Genomic DNA, 27,704 nt, shown 5'->3' with positions numbered 1-27,704 from the left:
CAACTGAACTATCCATTTGTCAATATCAATTGTGTAGAATTCCTCCTATTTCCTGGAGCAATTGGACAGGATTTTCTTTTGACAATATAATGTGAGAAAAAGTAAAAACACATGATAATGAGAATTCACATGACGAATAACAGAAATCCTTTGAAAGTTATGACAAAAGTACAGACACAAAACATGCACGGACATTACTTTGCCTGGAGGTGGGGCTCGATGGTGAGCGTCTAGTGGACATGCACTCATAGAGTCCCGCTGGGCAGAGCCTGAAGAGGCAGTGCGGGTGCTTAGAGAACTGGGTGGGAGGCAAAGGCCAGGACCTTGTCGGTCCAATCCCCGGCTACAGAACCAGGCTCTAGGGTCTTGGAATGCCACCGCTCTGGCATGGAAGGTGCCCGAGCTGGTGAGCATGACCAAGAAATTCTGACTAGATATAGTCACGCAATTTGGGCTCTGCTACCAGTCCTCCTGAGGGGTTGGAATCGCTTCTACACTGAAGCTGCCCCCAGTTAGAGGTGCCGAGCTGCTGTCGGCATTCCTATTGTCCGACGCTTCCATGCCTGTACGTTGGGAGGAGGACTAGAAGGAGGTGCTGGAAAGTGCTCCTGCTGGGGAATCCCTCTTTCTGCTGGGGAACTTCAATGCGTACGTGAGGAATGACATTGTGACCTTAGACAACAACCATAAGGGTCTCCAAGCATTCATTTAGCACCAGGTGGTGTCCGTGTTTTCAGACTTGTGTTCTTGGACACTTGGGTAAAGATTGGGGAGGAGGTAGCAATGGGGTATACCTTACCGGACCCTTGATAGGAACTATTCGATCCTTCTTTGACTGTTGTCAGAGTTCCGTCTGTATTTCCGGGAGTAAGTCTGATTTGTTTCAAGTGAGGGTTGGGAAAGGCTGTCTTTTGTCATCAATTCTAGTCATAACCTTCATGCACAGAATTTCAAGGAACAGTTGAAGCATTTGGTTAGGCTTGGTGTCCTCCATATCATGTCTTTGCTTATAGCAGATGATATGGTTCTGTTGACTTCAGCAAGCCACAATCTCACTGGAGCGGAGCATGAAGTGGTAAATCAATGAGAGGTGAATCTTCACCATCAAATCTAAGACCATAGTATTCATAGGGAAAACAGTGGAGTGCTTTCACGAGGTCAGGGTTGCGATCCTTCCTGAAGTGGTGGAGTTCCAAGTATAATGAGGTCTTACTCATGAATGAGAGAAGAATGGAGATCAACAGGGGGATCGGGGCAGCGCCTGCACGGATGTGGATTCTGCAACGGTCGTGGTGAAGTAGGAGCTGATCCAATAGCCAAAGCTCTTGAATTACTGGTCTAGCTACATCACCACCACGATCACGCATACAAGCAGCCATAATATTTTATTTCCTCTGCATGACATGTCCCTTAGAGATAGAGTGAGAAGCTTGGTCATCCAGGGTAGTTTAGCGAGAGCCATTGTTCCTTTGCATTGAGAGGAGCCAGAATAGTTGTCCCATCTGAACGCCTTCTATGTGAAGTGTTACGTACATGTCCCACTGGTAGAAAACCCCTTGGACAACCTACTTAAAGCGAGAGATATGTTTCCTGGCAGGTCCAGGAACACCGTGGGATTCCCCCAGAAGAGCTAGACAAAGCAGCTGGCGAGAGAGGCAAGTCTGGGTTTCCCTGCTAAAGCTGATGCCCCTTGTTACCCGGCTCTGGCTAGACAGAAGACAGTGGATGGATGGATGCTATGACATTGACCAAATCAGAGAGAATGTTGACAAAGACCTTACAGCAGTGGTGTCCAAGTCCAGTCCTCAAGAGTTCCCATCCAGTGTGTTTTATATCTCTCCCTCCTCCAACAAACCTGATTCAAATGATCAGGATCGCCAGGCTTGCGACAAGCTGATCATTTGAATCAGGTATGTTGTAGGACAAGGATATATAAAACAGGCTGGATTAGGGGGTCTTGAGGACTGAACGTGGGCATCCACGCTTTACAGCAAGAAATCTGGTATTTACCCTTAGCTAGTTCAAAATTCTCAGTTAGAAAATCTAGAAATTGCGTTGCTTTGTTTGGTCTCTATATTGTGCGTAAAAAATAAATAAAAATGAATGCATTGTGTGGCACAATTTATTTCATTAATGAAGTTATAGGACATTATTAATCCTTGGCATATGTGTGTTTGTGGTACGAGTAGTTGAATATACATAATATATAACACATTTATGTTGCACTGTCTTTACTTTTCTTAAACAAATTTCGACTTTAAGTTGTGTGTAAAGTTGAAACACCCTGTTCAATTCTTTGTGCAACTTGCAATGCTCACCTAAGAATTAGTTGAAAACATTTTTTTTCAAAGTATTCTTTTTTTTGAATGACATGTCTATCAACAAATTTCATTATATATATTTAAGGACACGGTTATTTAGAGTTATGTGTAATACACAATGAGACCAGTGTTACTTGTGTACAACTGTTGTGAATGCTTAGAACTCATAAAGTTAAAAACAGTTGGTGGCTGATTATATTGGCCGTTGTTTGAAAGGGCCATAATCATCCGGCCGATTAATCGGTCTGGCCCTATTTATTTTATCTTATGTTGGTGTTCTATCTTTCACAATAAATGGGACTTACTGAGCTAACTTGGGCCTTGGGTATCGTATTTCGTGCCATATCATGTGAAAATGTATGTTGGTATAAGAAAAAAAAGCATTTAGATATTTGTATCATTGAATTTTGTGGAAAGAAAAATTCCTTGAAAACTTAATATACAACTCACATGTATAACTTGAAAAGACAACGAGAAAAATAAATTAAAGGGAAAGTAAAATAAAATTACCAAAAATAAAAAAATACCGGCATTTTGTGCTGTGCACGCGTTGGCCTCTCAAGGGCAGTGTGGTGCCGTGCATGTATGGAGTACACACTTACAATTATATAAGTGTTGTGAAAAAAAATTGTGATTGAACTCAACTAATATAAGAACAGTTTCATAGATTGGGAAGAATTTGTGCCTTTGAATAATGTTATCGTACCTGTATGTGTGTCTTTGTTCAGCATTTGTGTGTGAATACCCGTTATTTAAAGGGACATCACTCCCGACGTCGAAGCTAATTTAACGTTAGCATGTCAATGGGATTTTACATTGACTTTGCATTCGCGTTAGATTAGATGATTATGTATTAGATAATTATATTACTTGTGTGTTTAGTTTTACAGTAAACTCCAATTAAGGTGTCATTAAACATCTTAATGCATACTACAGGAAGACAGAATCACACGCTACACGCTTGCTTTGTAAGCAACATGGTGCATTCAGGTTATTTTTACAAAGTTAGGAACTAGCAAACGCACCACACTGTTGTGCACATTTATACGTTTTTCTTCGATTTTTCTCGTTTTAAAAATCAAGAGAAGTCAAAATCTAAATAACGACTCAAACTAATTGCCCAGCACTAATGTAAACAAAAAAATGAAACAGTTTATCAGTCATGGTACACACCATTGATGTATAGTTTTGTGTGTGAATAGATGAATGTGAAGCTTGTAAAGTTCTTTGGGCACACTATATAAATGTACTCCACTTAGCATTTACCATCAGTCTATATGAGCGTGCAAAGCTCATCCCCAGTACTGAAATGAGGAGATGCTATTTTTGCTTCTGTCTAATGTCACAGAACAGAAGTAATTATAAAATGCAAATTGCAGAGTGTGCAATCAAGCATGTGCAAAACAACAAAGAGATACTCAATGCTAAATTTTTCAAGTCGACACCCAGTTACGTGGTTAAAAAAAACAACAACGTAACAACACATTGAAAAAATAGAAACAAATCTATACGTTTCTGTTTTCTTTCGTGAAGCACAAAATGATTTTTATTTTTTCAATTTTTTTGTGGTTTATTAAGATAAGCTTCACGTTGATTAGCACATATGGATCACTTGCTTGACTTCTGTGCAGGCAGCACGTGTTCAATTCTCACTTTGAGGGTACTAATTCAAAGTCTGTCTGACTGTCTGCTGTAATTTTCTATGCCGGTGGAAAATACACCGAAAAGAATAAAAAGGCGCGACTCACCACATTATACTGGGGGCATTTTCCAATGTTTTCCCCGAGTTTCAAAATGTTGATCTTGTGCACGTGAAAAAAATAATTGCTGCCACCTGATGAAATCATGAATTTAACTTATTAACCACACACTCTTTGGAAAGCTGAATGAAATTATACTGGCCATGTCAAAAACAAACAAAAAAATGAAATTCAAGAACAAATGTGAACAAGGCTACAAAGTCGTTTCCAAGGCACACCGTTTGGTCCAACATAAATATTCAGTAGCATTTGCTTACATTGCTCAGTCTATGGCTGTTTTTACAAACCCAGTAATTTGCAACTATCCAAAGCAGATGATGAAACAGTAGTTAAACTCATTACAATCTTCTTCTAAAATGTTTTTCTTCTTCTTCATCTTCTTCATTGAGATGTATGAAAATGTGTTCGTGTTTGTGACTTGTTTTGATGGTTTTTAGAAAGAACATATTTCTATCTGGTTTCACTGGCGATGAGTTGGCGATGTTTTGATAAGAGACCAAAAAGGTGTCAACGCATTAATACAAATAATAATAAAATAATAAAACGTTTTCTGTTGTGTCCTCAACTTAAATGGGGAAAGAATGACGGCATCTGTTTTCTTCCAAAATCAAACCTTCTGTAGCTAAGGGAAGGCTTTGAATAACTTGGTACGTTTCAAGGTGAAGAGAACTTTGTGTAAGCATAAAACCTCAAAAAAAAAAAAAAAAAGGATGGCAAAATAAATTGGAAATGGCTGTACTCTCAAATGTCATATAGAGACACAGTTTTAATTTTTTTGTTAATATGAGCTGTCAATATATATTCTTTTACTAATTTTGGTTTGCTGCTTTGTTTCTGAATGTCATTTGCTGTTGTTTGTATATGCTTTTAGTTGCTGTGTCGTTGCATTGAGCGAAGCGCATTGAGTCGCCTGGTGTATGAAATGTGCTATATAAACATGGGGGCCTATAAGTGGTGCGAGAGAGCACTGCAAATTGAATAATGCACTCTTGTTCAAATCTGTCACCGTGCTTGTGTGCACTAGAATAATGGATCAGACTATGCCGCCTCAATTCAAAGCTGCCAAAACGATTGCTTCTGAGGACCAATATTGAAAAATAAAAAAAAGCGAAGCAAGGCGTTGATATACATGCACAGTCCTACTTGTTGTGGCGCGTTGTGTATGAAAAACCGTTGTTATGGCGTTATTTGGCATTAGATGGGGGTCAAACGGGTTGTAGGAGAGGCACTGGCAAAACGATAACGTGTCGGCACGTGTCGCTGTGCTGTGGCTTCAACAGTCTGTGAAAATAGGGGACACTGCAAGTAAGAACTAGCCGATTACAAATAAAAATATTAATTTAATGTATTATTGTAAAACAGTTAATTGTTTTTGTTTTAATAAGCTGCCTGGTATGTTGCTATAAATAAGAAATAAAAAGTGAAAACTGAAAAAAAAAAGTACATTCAGTTATAACAAAATGACTAAGCTTGTACAGATGTGCGACAAGACTTCCATGAGGCCGGTTGGTGGAGGAAAAAAAGAAAAAAGAACACCAAATAATATGCTCCGGTACTCACTTGAGGAGAACACCAAAATATTTATGTGCACCCCTGAATAGAAATAAAGCTACCTTGCCTTGCCTTAAATAACCTTGCATCGACTTGTCAGTTTGGACAAACATTCAGGACATTTAGCACATATGCAGCATTTTTTTTTCTTGGAATGATTTGTATTTGGTACGACAGTTGTTCTTGTTCTTACCAAGAGATGATGGGGCTCTCACTCAAGTATTAATTGTCCACCTGATCAACTGAACAGGTACTTTTAGGGTGCTGTGCAGATCAAAAGCTATCCGGTTAAGCAAACTTGTGGATGTTTCTACCTGAAGCCTGATTTCAAAGTTTTTGGTTTTAAATGTGTTGTTCTTGCTACCTTTAACAAGTGTCAATTCTGTGTTTTACATGAAAATGTGTTAAATGTTATTGGCAAGTGTAGAAGACTGAGATGTCTTGACCTTTGTTATCTTGTCCTGTGTTATTTGAGGGGCCAACTATAAGAAGGAAGAATAATTTAGGTGTCAACTTGTATTTATTTTTTTGGGCTATTTATTATCATTTTTAGAGACAATTCACACTGGCCCTAAAATGAACAGTGTGACCTTGTGGAAGTGTAATGTGAGGATGAGAAGATGCCACTGCAGTTTAGGGGGGTTATGAAGAGATGTTATACACTGTGTCCACCCCCCCCCCCCCCCCCCCCAAAAATAATGCCCGAAGTTTAATGCTAATCTTGGCAGAGTTTGGTTGTCTTGGTAATTCTGTAGCGATGTCTTTTTATGAATTAAACTTATATTATTCATTATCTAAATTGATATTTTCCTCAAAATAAAATCTAATTAAATTATTAACTAAATGAATGTTTTCATTTTAAATAAATAAAATAACATTCACAAAATTATTAGTGTTTTAAAAAAAATGAATAAATAAATCTGAACTCTGCGACCCTGAAGAGGATGGATTCTAAATACCACCCATTTTCTATACCAATTATCCTGTTGAGGATCGCAGTGAACGGGAATGCATCCCTGCTAATTTTTGGAGTGGTCATCCGTCAATTACGGGGCTCATATACAGAAACTTCAAATTCACATTCATGCAGTTACTACGTAGGAAATGAACCTACAATGTCTGCATGAAAGCCATGTAAGTGTACCACTAAACAATCACTCATTATCATTCCATCCACACAATATTTTCCTCCGTGCTTGTTGGTATGATTCTTATTATAAATATGAATATTAATGATATCAAAATATGACAAGAAATTCAGCATTTATTTTCTAGTATTTACAAGCGTACTAACTGTTCAACTTTAGAGCCCCGCCTCCAGGCAACAAGCCTCGGGGCAAGGATGAGTTGAATGTGCCTTCACTCTATTTTTGTAGCCCTGGGAGATGCAAAATTCTCGTGAGACTGCTGTGCTTCAGGTTCGACTTGCCTATTTGGCAATATAGACGAAAGCTAAGGAAGCCGTCGCTTTAGTGCGCACCACAAAATTGGCAAAAAAACCCAAACTTTTAGTACACTGTAATTACAAAAAAAACAATTATTACGACTAATGCCTAAAATTTAAACGTTAACATAGATTCATAAGAATGTAAATGCTCAATTATCATTGTGATGAATGACAATAGATGAAGCAATTTATAATAGTATAGTACACGTCATAAACCTGACAACACCCCCCGCCCCTATGCTATTACACGGAGCGCAGAGAGCGCCACCCAATGAACCACTTAAAATGGTAAGGAGAGCTTAAAATGATTTGATTTTCATTCAGTGATGATGTTTTTGATCAAATCAGGTGAAAGAGAATGGCAACATACAACGAACATCTTTGCCACCTTTTGCAACCTATAACGAGCCCTGATGAAAAAACATTTGCTAACACTCACACGCTTTCGCCACTTGGTGAGATGCCGCCTTAAATATGACTTTCCATCACTTACCATGACTTGAAGTCTCACATTCACTGACCTCAGAAATGTTTAGCTGTTAGTGTTATGACAAAAAAAGTATTTGTTGTGGATACAGTTTCCCCATTTTTTTTAGTCCTTTTTTAAATTACATTGTAGGATGGATCAAATATGGCGCCGGCTGCCCAGCCATGAACTACTTTTTCTACTTTTCATCCAACATCAAACTACATTTTCTTGAGAACAAACTGTCTAAAAATGTTTTATTAATTAAGGAGCAGGTGCAGGGTGAGTGGATAGAAGAAGGGGTGGAATAGGATCTTTGTGACTTTTGACATGGATCATGCAACATGAAAAGCATTGTGCTAGTGTCTGGTTTTAGCCTGTTGAATGTGTGTACTGCCAGCACTTTGACTCTAATATATTTTATTATATATTTGGGGTGTTTCTACAAACCTGCATTCCAATGAAGTTGCGACATTATGCGAAATGCGAATTAAAACAGAATACGTTGAATGGAAATCCTCTTCAACCTATCTATGATGGAATACACAACAAAGACAATTCATTGAATATTCAAACAAATGTTTTTTTTTATTCCAAAATCTGTATTCTCTTTTTCTTGTTTGTTTTTTTTTGTCTGTTGTTTTTTTTTTTTTTTTTAGTTTGATGCCTGCAAAGAGTTCCCCCCCAAAAAAACTGGGACAGCGGGAACAAAGACTGAAAGCCAATATAAAAAAAAAAAACTTTTTGGAACAATGTCTTAATAGGTTAATTGGAAACAGGTGAGTGTCATGATTCGGTATAGGGCTCAGTTATTTACAAGCAAGGATGGGGTGGGGTTCACCACTATGGGAACAACTGCATAGTTAAAAAGTGCATCAGTTTAAGACTCTTTTGCAAAGTACATTTGCAAGGAATTTCATCATCTAATGCCCATAATATCAGTAAAAGATTCATAAAATCTGAAGAAATCTCTGCACGTAAGGGGCACTACATTCAAACTCAACTCAACCATGCAAAGCAAAAAAGCAGCATATCCGCAACCCCCAGAAATGCCACCGGCAATCCAGGCTCAAGCTCATCTGAGATGGACTGAAGCGAAGTGGAAAAGTGTGCTGGGCTCAGTTGAGTCTACATTTCAAATTGATTTGGGGAATCGTGGATGTTATGTCCCATGGATCAATAACAAAAAGAAAAAGACAGATTTTTTTCAGCGCCAAGTGCAAAAACCAGCATCTGTGATAGTGTGTGGTTGTGTTGGAGCCTCCTGCTTATTTCAACAAGAGATTGCCATTCTGCACATGTCAACAAGCATGGCTTCGTAGTAAAAGAGCGCAAGTACTCGACTGGCCTGCCAGCAGTCCAGACCTTTATCCCATTGAAAATGTGATGCATATTATGAAGTGAAAAGTGCGCGCAGCTCAAGTTATGCATGCTTGCAACAATGGGAAATATTTCCAGCTACAATTCTTCAACAATTGCTGTCCTCACTTTGCAAAAGCTTATTGAGTTCCTTTTAACAACAGAACAGATGATGTAACCCAGTGGTAAACATGCCTCAGTCCCTGCTGCAGGCATCAAATTCAAAATAAGTATTGGCGGAAAATGTTTGAAGATTAAACATCATGTCTTTGTTGTGTATTCAACTGAATATAGAAGTGTTGCAAATCATTGTGTTTTGTTTTTATTTACTATTTACAAAATGTCGCAACTCCACTGAAATTGGGACTTGCATATGTGTACTATGTTATCGAACTTGTGACAATCAATTTGCGGCAGTTTTAGATTTTGTCAGTTTCTTGAGTGTATCTTGAGGTCATTTGTGATGGTGGTTAAAGTCTAGCTTGGATCCATGGTGACAGCAGAATTCCTCACGTTTCTTATCTCGTTGTCGCCATTGGGCCTAAGTGAATAAATGCAAAGAAACCAACCCTTATCTTCCTGCATATTATAGAGCACTGCTATGAAAATGTGAAAAACAACAGATGGTCATGTGCAATGAATTTTGCAAATTAGTGTCATTAGCATTACCATATTTTTTCATTTCATTTCGTTTACATCTATAGATAGTTCTGCCATGAAACTCATTCAAGGCACACTTGGTGAGAAATGTTGCGCATATTGTTTTGAAACAACAAATGTTCCTACCTTTTCGAGTTCAGCGCTTTGTTTGGACTTGTAAAGAAACTCTCCTACAGCCACGAACACGGAGAGGACAAGTCCAGCAGCTAAAACGATGAAGATTCCGCCAATGTTCTGCACCCCGAGGGCACTGGCCTCCTTACTTTCCTCTTCCGGGCAGCCGTTTCCTCGCCACCACTTCTCCTTCATCATGTGCAGCTTGCCTTCCTCCTGAAGCTGCAGGATGGCAATCGTGATCTTGTCTCTGTATGGCGAGCCTGAAGAACCAGAAGATGAGCTCAGACTGTGAACACACATTGACCGAATCGCAGCATATCAATCATAGCTCCTTCTCAAACCTGAGTGCGGGAGGCAGATGCAAACTTGCAAGACAAATTGACTCGCATATACAGGTGTGCAATCTCTTCAATCCTTCTTTCCAAGCTGCGCATTTCCAAAAATGATAAGAACTTATTATCATTAGAGAAAATAAGGACAGCTGCTATGACAGCAAGATTGAAAACAGAAGTAAAATATCTTTGGTATAGATGACTGTGGATGCTATCTCTGCGATGAATACTTCTATATATAAATTTCACCATAGAGTCTAAAATTATTTCCCTCACCTAGCCACAAATCGTCTACTTCACTTTTTGAATCAGATCTTACAGCCACACAAAAACACTGATATACAAGACCCACCAAAAAATTGCTGTGATTAAACAGGAAGGCAAAACGGTCAACTCTGACTATCTTCTCGAGTTGAGATATCTTTTAGGTCGCATACAAGAACAATGGGGCCATTTTGTTTCGACAATAAAATCTATGCAACTTTTTATATGACTGGCAAAGTGTTGGTGCGTGAGAAGTAATAGTTTTTCTTGTCGAAATGTATATCTAAGATTGTATACATGCATTTTCTGTTACTGCTTTGTTTGCTTCTTGGGAGAAAATATTTGTATTCCGTTGAGGGTACCAGTTATGCAAGAGCCAGCTCCCAACTTTGAAACAAATAAATAATAATTAAGTTGACTGTCCAATAGAAAATGCCTCCTATTTGTGATTCTTTTAACGTGCACTTTGTTGCATCGATAGTTTGACGTGGTGCATTGTGGTTTTGCTTTAGTGAACCTCTACATTACCTCTCCAAAAGTAAGTAAAACAATACAACTGAGGTAATGTGCTCAGTGCACACCTGTCACCATTAATCCCAAATACATTTCACATCTTCTAGGCGTTTCCTGCCATGTTTCTTTCTTCCTCTCAGAATCCTATGCAACGCAATACAAATATTTACTGCAACTTCGAATTGTTCAAAATTCCATCCCCATGATGTTGCTGCCACGACCACGCCTCACTGCAAATATGATTTCCTTTTTTTGATGACTAGTGTTCGACTTGCGCCAACCTTGTGTTCATCGGACCATAAGGAAATCTCCCAAACCACATTTAGGAAAATGTCATGGTCTGAGCAAACCAATGGTGACCTTTTTTAACCCACTTTTTAGTCTTTCTACATAGATTAGATTTAATCCATCTGTCCGTCCATCTTCACAAAAATAGAGCTAGACAAATCAACCACAACAACTGACTATGAATTCCCCTGTCTTGCAAGACTCATAAAATCCTTCATCAATAATAATTCCTGCGCCACCAGAACACTTTCTAACCCAAAGAGCAACATGACTGCAACAGGGGTAATGCGCAATCAATTTCTAAATTCGGCAAAACAATTTACTTTTGGTGCTGGCCACTGGCTGAGCTGGGAAAAAGCATGTTTTTTTCCCCCCGTCATCTACTCATAACTACTCACAGATTATTATCAAAATATTTTTTAACCCTTAAACAAACCAATTATAGAATATCACAATATGTCATAGCTGTTGTATCAAAATGATTTCAATTTCAACTCCTTGTTAATGAGGGAAACCGCACCTTGAAATGTTTTCTTCTCTCTGTGTGCACTTTCTGAGAGTAGATCAATCCCCCTGCTCTGCTTTTTCTTCTTTGGTTGTGTCCTGCAAGTCTTGGCCCTTCTATATCTAAACATACAGCAGCAATAGAAATAAAGATCTCTTTCTCAGTCTGATGATCAAAACCAAATGCCCGTTGGAATGCCCAATTAAATAATGCTGGACAAGACTTGTGGTAAAAAAAAAGAAAAATCCCACCAGACACTTTCTTGTCATGGAGTGCAGTGTACACTGTATATAAGGTGTGCCAGAAAGGTTCCAGGACTGGTGTTACAAGATGTATTTCAAACCCGTTCAATTTAATTGCCCTGGAGCATATGCAGTAGGTGTGACCTCAGCTCTCTGTAGCCATTGAACTGTGTTCTGCATGCTTTTAAATAAAAATCCTCTATTTTCGGTCATCAAGCGGAGAGCAGACGATGAGATTAATGAGACTGGACTTGCTAGGGAGAGTTGTCACTGGTGGATCTACGAGTATATCACCTGCAGACCAAATACGACGGACTTCATAGAAGGAGTCTGACATTGCAAAGGCAGAAGAAAGCCAATCAGTCAAAGTCCTATTCCAAAATCATGTTGACTCCGTCTTTGTTGTGAGGTGCATCATCCACTGAGTTCTTGCCACAGGGCCAACCAATCCACCAGCAACTCAGCCAACCTGGCAGCATGTCATTTTTTTCTCGTGAACAACAAGGCTTCTATTATTTATATAAATATATATATATATATATATATATATATATATATATATAGAGGGAGAGAGAGAGAGAGAGTGTTGAGGTGGTGACATTACAGGCATGGACCACCTGATGGGCCAGTTCTGGCCTTATGTTTGACACCTCCGGTTTAAAGTAAGCTCCCCCTGGAGATCAGGGAACAAAACCTGATTCGCTTGAACAACAATTATGAAGTGTGTATCGAAATTGTATGGACTACAATTGCTTTGTAGCAGCACTCAAGAACTGTAATTATAGTCAGCTTAGTGACATTAGGTTGCATTTATTCATCTATTCTTCATAGAGTTTCATCTGTGATTCATCTCTCCCGATGGGTCTCGGCTTTCTGGCTCTTATTTTAACATGAACAGAGTGATGGCAAATATGAATTGCAATCATGGCCTTTTTATTCAATGCCGTCTTCCTTAAGTCAGCTCAGGTAAAATGAATGTACTTTTTGAAGCGAATGAGATAATGTCCTTTAAGGAGTGCAGTTGGGCAATGTTTGAGAGAAAAAAACACTGGCATTGCCAAATAACAGCCAGCCATGACACCGTGCCAGGTCTGTCAAATGCAAACAAATGGAAAAACCTCAGCTGCAATATCATGGATATGATAAACATGCATAATGTGTCAAACAGTCACAATCTTTGATGCACAGTACTAGACTTCTTATTGACTGAGATGCAACCCACATTTGCATAGCTGACTTTAAGGCACAATCTAATTACGATACTCCTGAAAATCCAAATACCATAGTTCATCATTCACTTCATGAATTGCTTTTGCAGTATTATTGACAGATCCTCAAAAGAAAAAAAACAGAGAAGGAAACAATTTGCATGAGTTCAGTTCACTCCAGCAGGGTACAAAATTACAATTTAGATTGTCAAAGCAAGTGTGAAATAAATACGCTGCACACCAGAACATAGTTTCAGCTGTGGAAATAATATCATTAAAAAACACATGCAATAAATAATCCTGCTACTCCTGGTTGCAACAACCACACATATCGCTGAACAAAGTTCGAAGACATTTCTCCACAAAAAGCCATCATTCATCTTTCTTATCTCTCTTCTCACTATACTTGCTCACAAGATTGCCAACTTCTGCTGCAGAGCAATATTAAATGTGATCAGCAGGTTTTCAGTAAAAAAAACCTGTTGCCTTGTGTGGGGGTGTGTGTGTGTGTGCCATCTCAAAAGCAGGCCAAGTTTCTTAGAAGACCAAAATGGCCTTAAAGCCACTTCCCAGCAGCCACTCTTTCCCCAGTTCACTTTTGGCTGAGGACACAACAAAAACACTGTCCAATTAGTTTTCGGATAGACATCTTTCTCCAATCAAACGTAATAATCAGTGTAATGAGCTAAAACAACTTTATTTGTAAAACCTGGTAATATGAGCCACGTGCATAACTCTGGATATTCTGAAGCCAATCTTCCAAAGGAGATTTCATATAGCAGGTATGGGCAACAGGCAGTCTGCGAGCCCCATGTAAGCCTGGCCTCTCGATTCAAAGTGAAAATTATACAAATGTGAAATTTCAGAGTAGAATCAATGCTCTGTGCTCTTTTGGTATTTTCTCTTGAGGCGGGCAACCTCTTCCCGTCTCTATAAGAAAATGTTACACTTTTAATATTGAGCCAGGGGCAAGGCATTTGAGTCCAGAGAGCAGCTCAGGCTGATGGACAAACTGAAGAAGTTCCTTTGAGGGGATCAATAGGAGGTGTACGTAGACAAGAACCATTCTCTTCTGGCACAAATCGACAAACAACCATTCACAATCACACCTACGGACAAATTATAGTCATCAATGAACCATGTCTATTGTTTATGTTTTTTAGTCTGTGTTCTAATTCCAGCTAATTCGCATTACACTATATGGAAAGTGTGGGAGAAAACTGGAGCATCATGTGGTATACTCTGTCATGTGTCATCTTTAACACCGTTTATCCTGTAGAGGGAGACTATTCCAGACGTCACTGAGCGGGAACTGAAGTCAGGCGAGTCAACCACTACACCATCAGCAACTACGATGCGGTATTGTACATCATCAATTACATCCTGTTGAGTGTTTTATTTTACTTTTCTGGCCATGAATTATGAAACAATGGAGATATCATTTCATGATGAGGAAAATTGAAATATTAAAACAAAACATACAATGCCTTCAAAGCATTGCAAAATGCCTTATTTCGTATGTAAAAAGATTTTTTTTTGTCCGATAGAAATTGTGAAGAGCATCCAAAATGAATTTTCTTGTATGCAAGAGCCTGAAAACAGTGATAGTGTTCATGCGGATAAATTAAAAGATGTTAGCGTTGCTTTCCACTCTGGATGGGAAAAGTTGAATGATAGCTACGATTCTGAGATAGTGAAGGATGTATCGATTTCATGGTATCGATGCTCGTGAATACCCTGATTAGTCCAGGTCATTTCATTTTCAGCGCACTGAATGGATCGCAACTGGGCTGTTCTGGTTGTCTTAGAAGAATAGAACTGCCCCAGGTTGGTAAATGCCTTATCGGAAACTTCTTAACAGTTGCAAACGTGGCATTGATGTATCGATACACTCACAAGTATCAAATTGGTATGGACTGTACTCATCAAGTTTCTGTACTATGAGTGCGTTCAGAAATACACTGTTGGCCGGTTGGAACGCTCACATTTTCACAGCAGAGTTAGGGCATCAGGTAGAATTTTCAAATGCATGTTAATTAATTTATGAAAAAAAGTGCATTTGTTATGTCTATGATTGCTAGCATAACTTACTATTTGCAGGCTGTGTGACAACTATGTATAAATCAATCTTAATTTGTAAATTTAAAATTTGAAATCTTTGCTAAATATTATTCTTTTTAATAGTTAAATGATCATTTAGTGCCATGTGCTTATTTGGGGTGAAAAAAAAAATCACACAAAGTGATGAAAAATTGTCAAAAAAGTAATTGGCGTAGAATCGAAATTGTCTGATATTGTCTACTCTGAGAAGCTACATATGCAATTAATATGGTAAATGTCTGTATAGTGCTTTTCTATCCAAGGTACTCAAAGCGTGTCACACTATTACCTCATCTCCCTACTGATGACATACCACCGGCAGGAACTGGGGGTTCATATTTTGCTCAAGGATACTTCGACACGATGGCCGGGTATCATTAAAAATGATACTCCCATTCACCTTAAAAAAATGCTTCAATTATGTTGTAGCAAATATCTAATCATGCATTTGTCATTGTATGCATTAACAAACACATTAGGTGGTTAAAAATGCAGGAAGTACACATCAGGAAGGTAAAAGTGTACCCATTATACAACTGAGCAAGTTGTCATGGGGATTGGCAGCTGTGACTCGAGCAAGGCCCAGGTTCTAATGCAGTTTGACACCAACGCTGTTCAAGTCAATGAGATACATGCTAAATGGCCAGACTATATGGGAACACAGTCTACAGATGGTAAATGCAACTAAAAGGGTAGGATTAGCAATTTAAATACCTTGTTCTTTCTGCATGTGAACGAGCCACCAGGGAGTATTAATGCTTGCACCTTTCCTTTCCACATCCCACACGCTGGCCCACATAGAAACTGTTTGCAAGCCTTCATTCACTTTGCTCACCTTTCCACTCACTCGCATCAGTTCTCTTTTGCAGTAATATTAATAGGCTAAAAAAAAACTGCAACTTAATTTTATATTGTGTTATTTCCAACTGACTTATTTTTTCTATATATAAACACAGGCAGTGTTGGGCGGGCTATTTGGAAAATGTGGGCGAGCTTTCAACTTATTCAGCATTAAATGCATCTTTACACTGAAGCAAACCACCAGAGAGGTATAGCCACAATAAAATGATAAAAGTGACTAAATTACTTCAAAGTGTTGTCCTTTGGGCATAGTTTCAAAAGAAAAACAATATTTTCAAGTTGTGTAATCGTGCTATAACTGGAGAAATGGACATTTTCATTTGTTAATCTCCGGATAATCATGTTTACCATATGCTGCAATTCATGTGATGGACTAATACTACATACTAAACAAATATTGTATCACAGTTGTCATAATATAGATGTCTAAATTATGAATCGAATAGATCACAACGGTTTGTTTTTGTACAGAAAATAACCTGAAAATAACATTTCTGAGTAACGATTCTTGGCAATCCATAGCTCCAGTGAATTAGCTTACTTTTACACAGAAAAATGAAAAAAATATTGGGTTAATCTCAAGAGGAGGCGGGACATGTCTGATTTTGGTTGGATAGAAATTTAAATGTATTTTACCAAGTGACGACTCAACTATGTGTCACTTTATTTTTGAATTCTTGGCAAGGCAGGCAAGCTTGAAGCGATTTGATTTGAGGTTTAAAAGGGACTTTGGACAATGAGCCATCCCCTTATCCCGGTGGATGGTTTGATCCTAGGAGCTATGTATTTCTGTGGCTGTATGCCCCAGGCAGGGTCACCCTGGTCAAAAAGGTCCTAGATGAGGGACCAGACAAAGCACAGCTCAAAAACCTCCTATGAAGAATACTACCTTTGAAAAAAAGTATATATCAAGCCAGAATAGGAAAGCATTTCACCTATCAAGCTTCACCAGTTGGTGTCCTGAGTTCCCAAAAAGGTTGAGTGGTGTTTAAAGAAAAGGTAAACACGTCCCAGTCCATTTTGTGGGGAATTTGTTGCTGGTTGTTGTGTTTTTTTTTATAAATGTATTTAAGTTTTATTAGTCTGCAGAGCATGTTTGTTAGCTTTTATTAGTTTTATTTCTTTTCTTTTCCAAAAGTGCTTTGTTCTCCTTTAATTTTTATTTATTTCAGTATTAGTTTGAATTTTTTGGGATGTATTTCTGCACAAGATTTAAAAAAAAGTATTGTGTCATAAAAATTCAACAAAATCGTCCAGTTATTTAACTATATTTCTCCAATTGGTTTGGCTCATTTATTGAAGCAGAAATGACATTCTCAACGTGGACAAATCCCCAAACCACATTGCAGTTTTTCACAACAGAATGTGATTTCTCAGTGATTTCATCAAATTACAAATGGCTTAGAAAATGTCTCAAGTGCCTCAGTGCATCGTGATGTGTTTTTATATACCCTATTCAGTATTATTTTCCATTGCACTCTCTTATTTATCTAATTTATATATTTGTCTGTATTATTGTTGCATTGCACTGGAGAGGGGAGCTCTCTAATCTCGTTGCACTCTTGAGTACAATGACATTAAAGGGATTTCTAATTCTAATTCTAATTCTAATCTTTGCAAATTATGTACAAGTAGCCTACTTTTAGCACAACCAGACCACATTTAGCATTTTCCAAATAAATAGATCTTGCTGATCTAAGCTTTTAGTTGATTACCAGTCGAACAATTGTTCGCTCCAAAACACGTCAACTCTCCAAATTAGTCAAGAACGTAATACCATAAAGACCATATATAGATTCTTCAGGACATTTGATAAATTCATGAGAATAATTGAGAGGTGATATTAGAACTTGACGAATGAAGGAGGAGTTTCCCCACATCTCAGATGAGGAATCCATTTATTTATGGTTAGTTGACAAGTGCTGTCTATGATCGTGAATGCTGCCAAAAATATATACACAGTATAGAGGTTGGCCAGGGCAGTTACTATTTGTTGTATGAACTATATGGTACCTCACCAAGTAAATGAACAAGGATGATTTCCAGCCGGTGCAAGTGGAAGAGAAGGAGGGGGAAGAAGGAGAAGAGGAGAAGTGAGGACATGTGGTGATGGAATAAGGGGAAGAGGCCGAGGAGCACAAAGACACCATGCTGTTCCGGATGAAATTCGGGCCCCAATTATAGACCATGTGGGCAAATATCGCCTAACAATGACAGAGGCAGGTCGCGGAGTCCAGCCTAATGTGCTTCGCTCTACAATCTCCTCCATCATCCAAACCTTTCGCAGGAAAAACTAAAAGGTATGTAGTCAATGGTTTACTCAAATCACTTGCAGAATTGTGTTTAATTGTGTTTAGAGGAGTATTCCTGTCACCGTGCAGTGATGCATTACAATTGTAAGTAAAACTATTTACACTTATATTGGTAACTCATTCTGTAACAAATACATATGGCATACATTCCAAATTGCCATACAGTGTTGCCCTTTGACTTCTTTGTCAAAGATTGGACAACACTCACGCATGGATGGCAGAGGAAACCTTCTCAATGAAGGACAAGAACAAAAGATTTCTAACACGGTGGTTGCAAGTAATGCTATCACGTTGAGGTAGATCCGTGATGCAATCCTTCAAGACAAAGCCATATTCCAAAATGTCAAGTCCATCAGCATGTCTACAACAGGCCGGGTATTAAAGAAGCATCATCTGACCATGAAGCAGATTTACAGGGTAACATTTGAGAGGAACACTGAAACACGGTAAAAGAGCTGCGATACAATTACACTCTAAACCCGAATTAGACGAGTTTACCAGAAATTCACGTGGAAACCGATTGCCTATAACATGTTGGCTTGGCCCTCGGCTCTTTGCAAAATGAATTGCCTTTCAAGAAATGTTGCCTGCCACCAGCATTGCTGAGCTGGACTGCAACTGCGTGTCACACAACAGCAGTTGAGAGGTTTGTGCTTTTGTTGCAAACTAAAAGCTTGCCGATCATTGACAGTGGCAAGCCTTGGTCAAAGAATGTTCAACTTTGCAACAGGATCTGAAGAAATCCGAGAAGAGCAGGCCGACATAGGAGTAATTTTTTTCCCGGTTAGTGTGGGCTGTGTGGCATAGTGATGAGATGGCATCATTAGAAGAGCGGTTCTTCCTGTAGGCATTCTGCTCAGGCTCCACGGTGACATCCATGGAGTTTTAGATCTGTGCCATCATCAGCTTCTCAAAGCAGTTCATGACTATCCGAGTGAGAGCCACTCGTCAATAGTCATTCAGACCTGAAACCGTGGAGGTCTTGGGATAGGGATAGTGGAGGCCATACTGTGACACTCTTGACAGTGGGGTTGGACTGTTTCTCATAGATTGGTAGGCTGGGTCCAGTAGTACAGAGATATGCAGGTGAACCACCTGCATCGTTGTAAATGCCTCCAGGCGCTTGGATTGTAGGGAGTAACTGCTGTCGTGGAGCTCCCATTGTGTTTTGCTAATATTAGCATTAGCCCCGAAGAGAATGTAAACAACAACAACAAACACTGCCGCAAACCTGGGAGGCAAATAATGTTGGCGGCATCTAACAGTCAAATGTTTTATCTCCTCCCTTTATTTCTGCACCAACTTTTATTGGTTTAAATAAAGCGTCCACGGCTCGAAACAGATGTAGTACCTCATTCTCGGAGGCTGATTGTGGCATGTCATCTTTTCCTCATATTTCCATTAGACAAAAGATGGAACAGTCTCGCTGCCTGGTTGCCTCGCTCTTATTTACACAAGCAGTACTTCCTTTTGCTGGCATCTCTTCGTGTTGCATATCACAGTTTGGCTATAAGGAGCTACAGTCTGAGAAGTGTACGTTTCATTATAGATTAGGTTGTTCTTATTGAATTCTCTTTAAATTGATGTAGTTTATCCGAACGACACTTTACACCCGTGACTGCTATTGAGATGGCACTAAAATCGGTTTCTAAGTCATTGAGCTTGAGAAACCGCTTCACCGCTGGGTGCCAGCGTCTTTCTTTATTTTATATGGCACCAAATTTTCATTTTTGACAGCCATAGAGAAGGAATGGAATTCACCAACATGTGATTGCACACTGTGTACACAATTGTAAATCATTCAAATTATAAGTCAGTACCATTTTTCTTGTATTCAACAATACACTGTATTCAGTGCAAAACAGAAAACTACAGCTAATATGCATAAAATACAATAACTTTAAATATAGTTTAACGTTTTTAGTCAGCAATGCAACATACATACCCATTGGAGTCCCAACTCCATAGGCTTGTGAGTCAATTAGGCCTCCAATCTGCGTGAGGTTGCAGTTGCGTTGTGTGGCAAAGTCGATGCTCGTCGACTCCATGAGGAAAGCGTAATCCGAGGTGAGTACTCTGTGAATGCCCTCTTCAACATTCTTCACCATCACAGAATGCCGCCGACTGCTCATGAATTCCCACATTTTATCATAAGTGGAGATCTTGGTTTTCTGTGAGGAGACACAATTACGTTGTGAAAATGAATTGCCCAAAACATTTCATTGTCGTTTTTATAGGGCAGTGTACCATATTTGGTAACTTTTGTGGCAATAAACACCATTTGTCTCTCCACATACAGCAGGAGAACCACATCATTTCTTTTTGTCGTATTTCGCATTAATACCTTAATGGTCATGAAAACAGTCTGTACATACAATATGTTATAATGCACGTCAGTCTTGTGTGGCGCAGGCTCTTAACAGCAAGCAGCCCAACTAGACTTCAGCAAGATATTGATACTAATTACTTCTGATGCTGGGTCATTATCGGTGGTTGGTGAATGAGGTGACAGGATAAAAGCGCTTTGAGTACCTTGAAGGCAGAAAAGCGATATAAGTCAGCCCACATACCATAGAATATGTAGATCACTCATACTGTATTTCAAGTATTTTGCTCTGCACCTGTCATTTGCAGTTAGGAGCAGCACCATCACGGGCATAAGCAGTGTGCTTCAAATTGCATACCAGCTATCCCACAGAATGAATACAAGGGAATGTTACTTTCTTGAGAAGCAGAATTGAAGGCAGTTTTGAAGCCATTTGAAACCCAATTAAGTCACATCTTCAAGGTCCCGCCCGCCATTATTGTGTGTAATGACTTTTTGTGGCTGGTCGATATTTTAGATCAACTGGGTGATTTGTGGAGTGCCTATCAGAATCTTTTGGAGTCACCCTTGACAAATCACGCGATTGAGCATGCAAGCTTCTGACTGCTGATAAGAAGAAAGCAGTGGCGATGAATACATGGACAGATAGATAACTCCAGGCAGACAGCAGAGGTGCATCTTCACGTATGTATACCCAAACACCGCAACTGATTTGCAATGTTGGAAAAGGACAGATAAAGATAACAACAACGCTCCAAAAATACATTTTTATTCTACATAATAAAAGTGATTCCGAGTTCAGACAAATTTAATTGAAATACTCTTACTCTTTCTGTGTGACCATTTCAATGCATAATTGCTCAAATATTCCTGATGAAATAAAGAATCCTGTCACTAATCAATACATATATTAAGTGAAAGTGAAATGTGCCTTAAATGCTATATATATATATATGCCACAAAAAGTGACTTATTTAATGCACACATTTACGAGCATTGCATTGAAAAAGATCCACTAGAAACTGGACGGGAAAAAATGTGCCGTTTTCATATCACCCGATTAACGCATTTTTATTATTATTATTAGACATGTCACAGTATTCATTATATTGCAGTATTAAAAGTGTCTCGATACAGTCGACTTGTATCAGTCTAAAATAATGAACTGCTGCACTAAAAATTTAGTTTGCCCGCTAAGCCATGTGATCACATTATTGATGATTGGATATCCGGCCCACATGACCTAAATGCTGCATTTGATTGTGGAAGTAATGTAGATAAAATGGCGTTTGCCACGGTTGGAACTGCTTACATAAGGGGTGTACAGTAATTGCCCAATTAAAAAAGAAAAAAAATACGGCAAATTAATGTTTGCACAAGCCTCCCCCCGAAGTGCAGACCCCCGTGACCCATACGCGCCCCCCGTCATGCTGAGAACGGCTGCCAGTGGACATACGCTTATTGAATTTTTAACTGTATTGCTTGTGGCGCTGACATACACAGCGTGGCATTGTATACTTTATTTCATTTTCTGTATTCATGAGAATCTGCAAAAAGGACGGAATTCAACAGTAGCATGCACTTGTGAGTGTATGTGTAAAATTGCTTCTTTCAGAAAATTGATCTGTATACAGTAAAAGCAGCAGTTTTTTTATTATAAGCACATTTCCTTGGGAAGTCAATGAGAGTCATAATGTAGTTTAGGGCATTCAGCATATGAGTTTATGTAGCCTTGATGTGAGAGCAACAGCACATGCTGGTCCTTGTCGTCAAGATTTTGTTAGCTGCTTGTCAAAGTGTTTTGCATATTTTTCAAAGGCCCTTCATCAAAAGAATCCAGAGAGTGGAGGGAGATCGTGCATGTTTTTTGTCTACACAAACAACAGTGTTTACTTTTATGCAGCCTTCTCTCATGGCGCCGTTGTACAGACGCTGGTTAGGAAACAGAGTAGACACTAAACAAAATGGCTATAATCGGAAAAGCATTCCTGCCCGGGAAGTGCAGTATACAGTTAAATTTGCGCTTCAAATACTCAACCAGCAAAGGAGTTGATTATAATAGATCCAGATCAAATCTGAAAATGGTGCTGATAAACAATTTTTAAATGTACCTATTTTTTATACCCAATGAGGTGGTTATTTTAAATGAAGTGAAAAAAAAACTTAAACGATATAAACTTGGGAAATGAATAGAAAGACAATTACAGTTCTCCATTAATTGCTTTGAGCACACACTCTCAAATTTACATTTTAATTCAATGATTTTTTTATTTTAATTTGGAGACTGAATATACCTGGGACTTCAAAATTCTCTCCACAATGGCAACATTGCATGTTTTTTCCTATTGTTATTTTATATAGGCCATACGATCATTTATGTTTCTGAGACCATAATACCCAATGTGTAGAAACTCATTAGCCAGTACTGTCTTTAATGCTAAACTATTCTAATTATTCTTATTTTTCTTCTCATCTTATTTCTTTTAGAAAAAAAATCCAAGCGCTTTATAGTTATTTACTTGAATTTCTGGGCTATTTTTTTTTTTACTTCTATTTTTGATCACCTTGGTTAATCTCTAACCTCTCAAAGAAGCTCAGAGAGCTTCATAAAATTGGGATTTAAAAAGAGCAACTCAGTTTGAAATTCCTCAATTTGGAAGTCCAGCCTAAGACAGGTGAACTGTAATATTTTTTTTTAGGTTTTTGGCAATTATACGTGTCGTGATCTGTATAGGTTGGTTTTGATTTGGGCTTTTTTTTTCATGTTTTTTTTTTTTTTTTTTGCTTGTGTTCTTGTGTCCATGTCTATCTTGTTTGGTCATTGGGTCCACCTGCGCTTGTCATCTCGCTCCCTTGTGTTAGCCAATAAGCTCCCTCTAACCCTTTGAGTCTTGTCCAGGTGTTCCTCATTGTCTTGTCAACTTGTCTGTATTTAGTTCCTTGCTTTTGTTCAGTCCTCCTCCGTTCATTGTCGTAGTCTGTGCCACAGTTTTGTTGCTTTATATTTGTTTTGATACTTGATTTTCTGTAGCTAGTGTTGTGGCCCATGAACCCATGAATTGATTGTGACTCCTATACAAAATTTTATACATTATGTATATATGTATGTATGTGTGTGCATCCATGTGTACTGGGCACCTCTTTGTTGCTATTGTCATATTTATTCTATAATGTTGTATACAAAATAACTTAATGACTTAAATCAACAAATAAAATGTGTTTTAATTACTATTGCTGCAAGTATTATTCTGAAGACTGCCAACATAATATTTAAAAGATCATGATCTTGAAGTAACACAAGTAACACGAAGCTATACACCTGACAGATCCTGTTAACTATGAGTTCACAAGTCATCAGTGGATAGGATCATTATGAAAGGCGTTTAATATGTAAGTAATACAATTAATTATGTAACAAAGCAGGCCTCAAGCTTTGCAGCTCTGTTTGATTAAACATTTAAAAAAAATTAATTCATGCGCATTAATTAGTATATTCCCTACTGTGTGCGTGCATGCATGTGTGCGTGTGTATATATATATATATATATATATATAGTAAATAAATATATATATATATATATATATATATATACATATATATATATATATATATATATATATTCCAAAATAACAGCCCATCAATGAATTTCTTTTTTTGACTCATTCGCTTTTCTGGTTACTCTTCTCCCTCTAGTATCAAGATCACCATCTCCATGAGTTTTTCCTTATTGAATAACCATCGCTCCATTTATTTTGAGGCTCACGCTAAACTATCTGCATTCGTAAAGACCGGCAATTTGGACACATAGCCCGGTGAAGGGATTCTGTTTTACACATTAACCGGCATCTCCCAATTATACTCACAAGATGAAAAAAAAATCCAGCACAACCTTTAACAAGATGTGATTTTATTAGCTAACAAGCAAGTCTCTTCAGCAGTGGGTGTTTGCTATTAAATTATTCAGTGTTTTTGTAGCGGAAGTCCACAGGGAGTTCTACTCGAGAGACAAGTGAAACGCTTCTATGCTTCAGAGACTATCCCAGGCAGACATTTACATAATTAGCCACCATTATACTATTTTCCAGCACGAGTCAGTAATTACCAAAACAGTAAGTATTTTGTAAATGTTTTTCCTGGGTGTGAATCGTGATGTCTGTGCATATAATTTGTGTGTATTGCCACCACACTAACCATCATTATAACTGAGTGCGAGTAACACCTTGATAAATGCATTACGGGAAGTTGCCCTCTGCATTTGGCTGACTTCATTAAGTCTCAACTGAGAAAAATAAATTCAATGTTTGATTTAAATCCTTGTATCTGTTATTATTGATTTATTCTGTTCAGTTTTCATATTTATCTTTATCCGTTTTAAGATTAATTGAGTTTGCTTATTATAACCATAAACTTAATCAGGTAGAATGTACAGTACACACGGCAAGTGTTGGTCTCCAATCCCATTTTCTACCACGGAATCAGTTATAGGTTGTAGGAGTGCAAAATATACTTTAAAACGTGGATAACGAAAGAACTACACGTTTACAACTGACAAATGCTCTGTAAATACGCTTCCCTGTAAAAGTATTCACAGTGAGCTCAAGAACATGACATGATTTCCCTGAAAAATCTGAATGAAGTGGTTGGGGCAAGGGAGGTCTGGGATTCCTTGCTAAGGTTATTGCTCCTGCAAACCAACACCTGGTCAGCAGAAGGTGGATAAATGGGTGAACATTTACTACTTGTTTGTATACAAATGGCTAGTTTTGTCGAGTCCCAACCAGTCAGTGGGAAATTACCTAAAATGAATATTAATGATATTGATATGATATTAAAAAATGTGTCTCTAATGGCTGTGAATATTTATTTTTGGCAATGAGTCCTAATGCGTTACATGCATGGATCCTCACACTACTTTGATGATCAAGTGTGGCCTTCATGGATGAAAATAAAATACATGTTTTTACTGTTTGGGTGCTCCATGGATTCACACTTGAATTCACACAGCTCCTCCAAAATAGGCTGATTTTAACAGGGTTGAAAAAAGAGGGTGATAAGTACGTGATAATTGTTGTTCATCTGGGTATTTATTTATTTTCACCAGATCACTGTCAGATACTCGTAATTAATGTAATTAATATGTTAATTAAACAGGCTGCGTACAATTCATTTAATTTATCATATTTAAGTTAATTCACTGCCTGTCGTTATTTATTTTTTAAAGCTGAATCAGTATTGGCACATTTGTCAGACAAAATTGCTCCCCCAGATAAGAACTGGTTTCAAAAGAGCTGTAAAGAAAAAAAAGAGGGTGGGAAGTATGCTGTAATTCTTGATTGTAATGATTGATTTGGTATGTTCAGCCAAAGAAAAATAATTTTCGCAGACAGTTTATTACACTATCTGGGAACAGTTTTTATTTGTGGAGAAACTACCTATGTTCTACCTTTACCAACTTTAAACACACACATTTCGTTTTGATCTTGCATAGCACTATTGGAAGATCCATCAAATGTCTAATCTGCTTCTGCTTGCTTGCAAAAGCATGCCTGCTGTCCCCCTGCCAACCGTTGATTGTTCAGTTATTAAAGGGGCACAATTTTAATCAGTTGTTGAATGAATCATTCTGAATGTGGCAAATTGAAAGGCATACTGTATTAACCACAGTGTTGTGTGTGAAGAGCACCTGTGGACATATTTTAACGCACACTTGGATGGAAGCAAATGTGTTATAACAGCTGTTAACGCGCCAAATGCACAAATGATTGGTTTTAATTAACTAACACTGCTCTGAAAACACCTATGAGAAAAGCGACTGTATGTAGGATAAATGGAGGACTGGATGACTGGAGGTTTTGCGCTGGCGCCAAGTCAACACTTGAATAAATTTTGAAATTTGGCTTCTGGTCTATAAATCAATGAATGATTCGGTCCTTGAACATAGTAAATGCTGATAGAATATAAACCCATTTGGGCTCTGAAATGTGCTACCTTGGGTCAATTAGTGGTGCATAGAGTTTAATACATTTTCCGGACTATATGACACACCTGCATGTAAGTCGCAGGAACACTTTTTGGGGGAAATAAAATAAAATAATAATAAATTTAAAAAAACGGATATACAAGCCGCACCAGGCCATAAGCCGCAGTTTTCTATGTTGAAAACAACACATACCTGACAGAGCGACCCAATAGACTCTGATTTATGCATGTCATGTCATTATCCAGACCGCTTATCCTGAACAGGGTCGTGGAAGGGTGCTGGAGCCTACCCCAGCTGACTACGGGCGAAAGGCGGACTACACCCTGAACTGGTCGCCAGCTAGTCACAAGGCAGACATAGACACCGTCACCGAGTGGGAACTGAACCCACGCTGCCCGCACACAAGTCAAGCGGATGTACCACTACACCATCGGCAACCTCTGATTTATGTATTTATTTAATTTTTCTCATTATTTAGAAGATTACGGCTCCAATTTATAGAATCTCCATTCTGATTCAGATTCTGACTCTTACTCAGATTTAGATTTCTCCGGTTTTGTCCCTCATTGCTTTTCTAGTCACAATCAGTTTCCCTTTCACTAATCTGTGTCCATACCCAAGTCTTTTCCTTCGGACTTTTACTTGGGCACCATTTGGCCGTTTATCTGGAACCTCCACATGGTTGGCCAACATAGGCACACACCAGCTAATGGCTCAGTTGGACAGCCAGTCCAACTGAGCGGCGAGGACCACCGCACCAGTCATCTCTTGCTCCAGCTACGCTCGCCGCCATCGGATCCTGTCCATATCATGACTGGGCGGCCCGCGCTTCACACCAGTAATCAATCTTGCTCCGGCGGTGCACCTACTGTGACCACTATACAAACTTCAAGTCACCCCGTGCGTATCGTTCCAGGCATCACGGTCATCCACCTGAATGGCTCAGTGGAGCCTTGTGCGTCGAGTCGAGTACTTCGCATCTCTTATCCCAGATGCCTACCAGACTGGCCATATACCTGGCTCCCATCTGTTCTGTTTTAGACAGTTTTCTTATTCTTTTAGGGATGGAGTGAGTGAGCATCAGTGATTCT

At 38.6% G+C, this 27,704-nt stretch overlaps 1 protein-coding gene across 4 annotated transcripts in view; it reads right to left on the bottom strand.

Moving 5' to 3' along the window:
* Positions 1-27,704, bottom strand: part of grik2 (glutamate receptor, ionotropic, kainate 2) — a 147,328-nt gene that overhangs the window by 11,101 nt on the left and 108,523 nt on the right. For 3 of the 4 annotated variants that reach the window (XM_088307889.1, XM_088307891.1, XM_088307890.1), the window contains 3 exons: positions 20,252-20,477; positions 9,691-9,941; positions 9,418-9,445 (listed from right to left, as the gene is read on the bottom strand). In XM_088307889.1, coding sequence (XP_088164015.1) covers positions 9,418-9,445; positions 9,691-9,941; positions 20,252-20,477 — 505 coding nt within the window. The remainder of the gene's footprint in view (positions 1-9,417; positions 9,446-9,690; positions 9,942-20,251; positions 20,478-27,704) is intronic. The other variant, XM_088307892.1, reaches the window with a different exon arrangement.

This window comes from Idiotropiscis lumnitzeri, chromosome 10, assembly GCF_059441095.1.
Source record: "Idiotropiscis lumnitzeri isolate Australia: NSW breed Sydney's pygmy pipehorse chromosome 10, RoL_Ilum_1.0, whole genome shotgun sequence".
NCBI classification, from domain to species: domain Eukaryota; kingdom Metazoa; phylum Chordata; class Actinopteri; order Syngnathiformes; family Syngnathidae; genus Idiotropiscis; species Idiotropiscis lumnitzeri.
The sequence above is the reverse complement of the archived record's forward strand: the minus strand, read 5'-3'. Positions and strand labels throughout refer to the sequence as shown.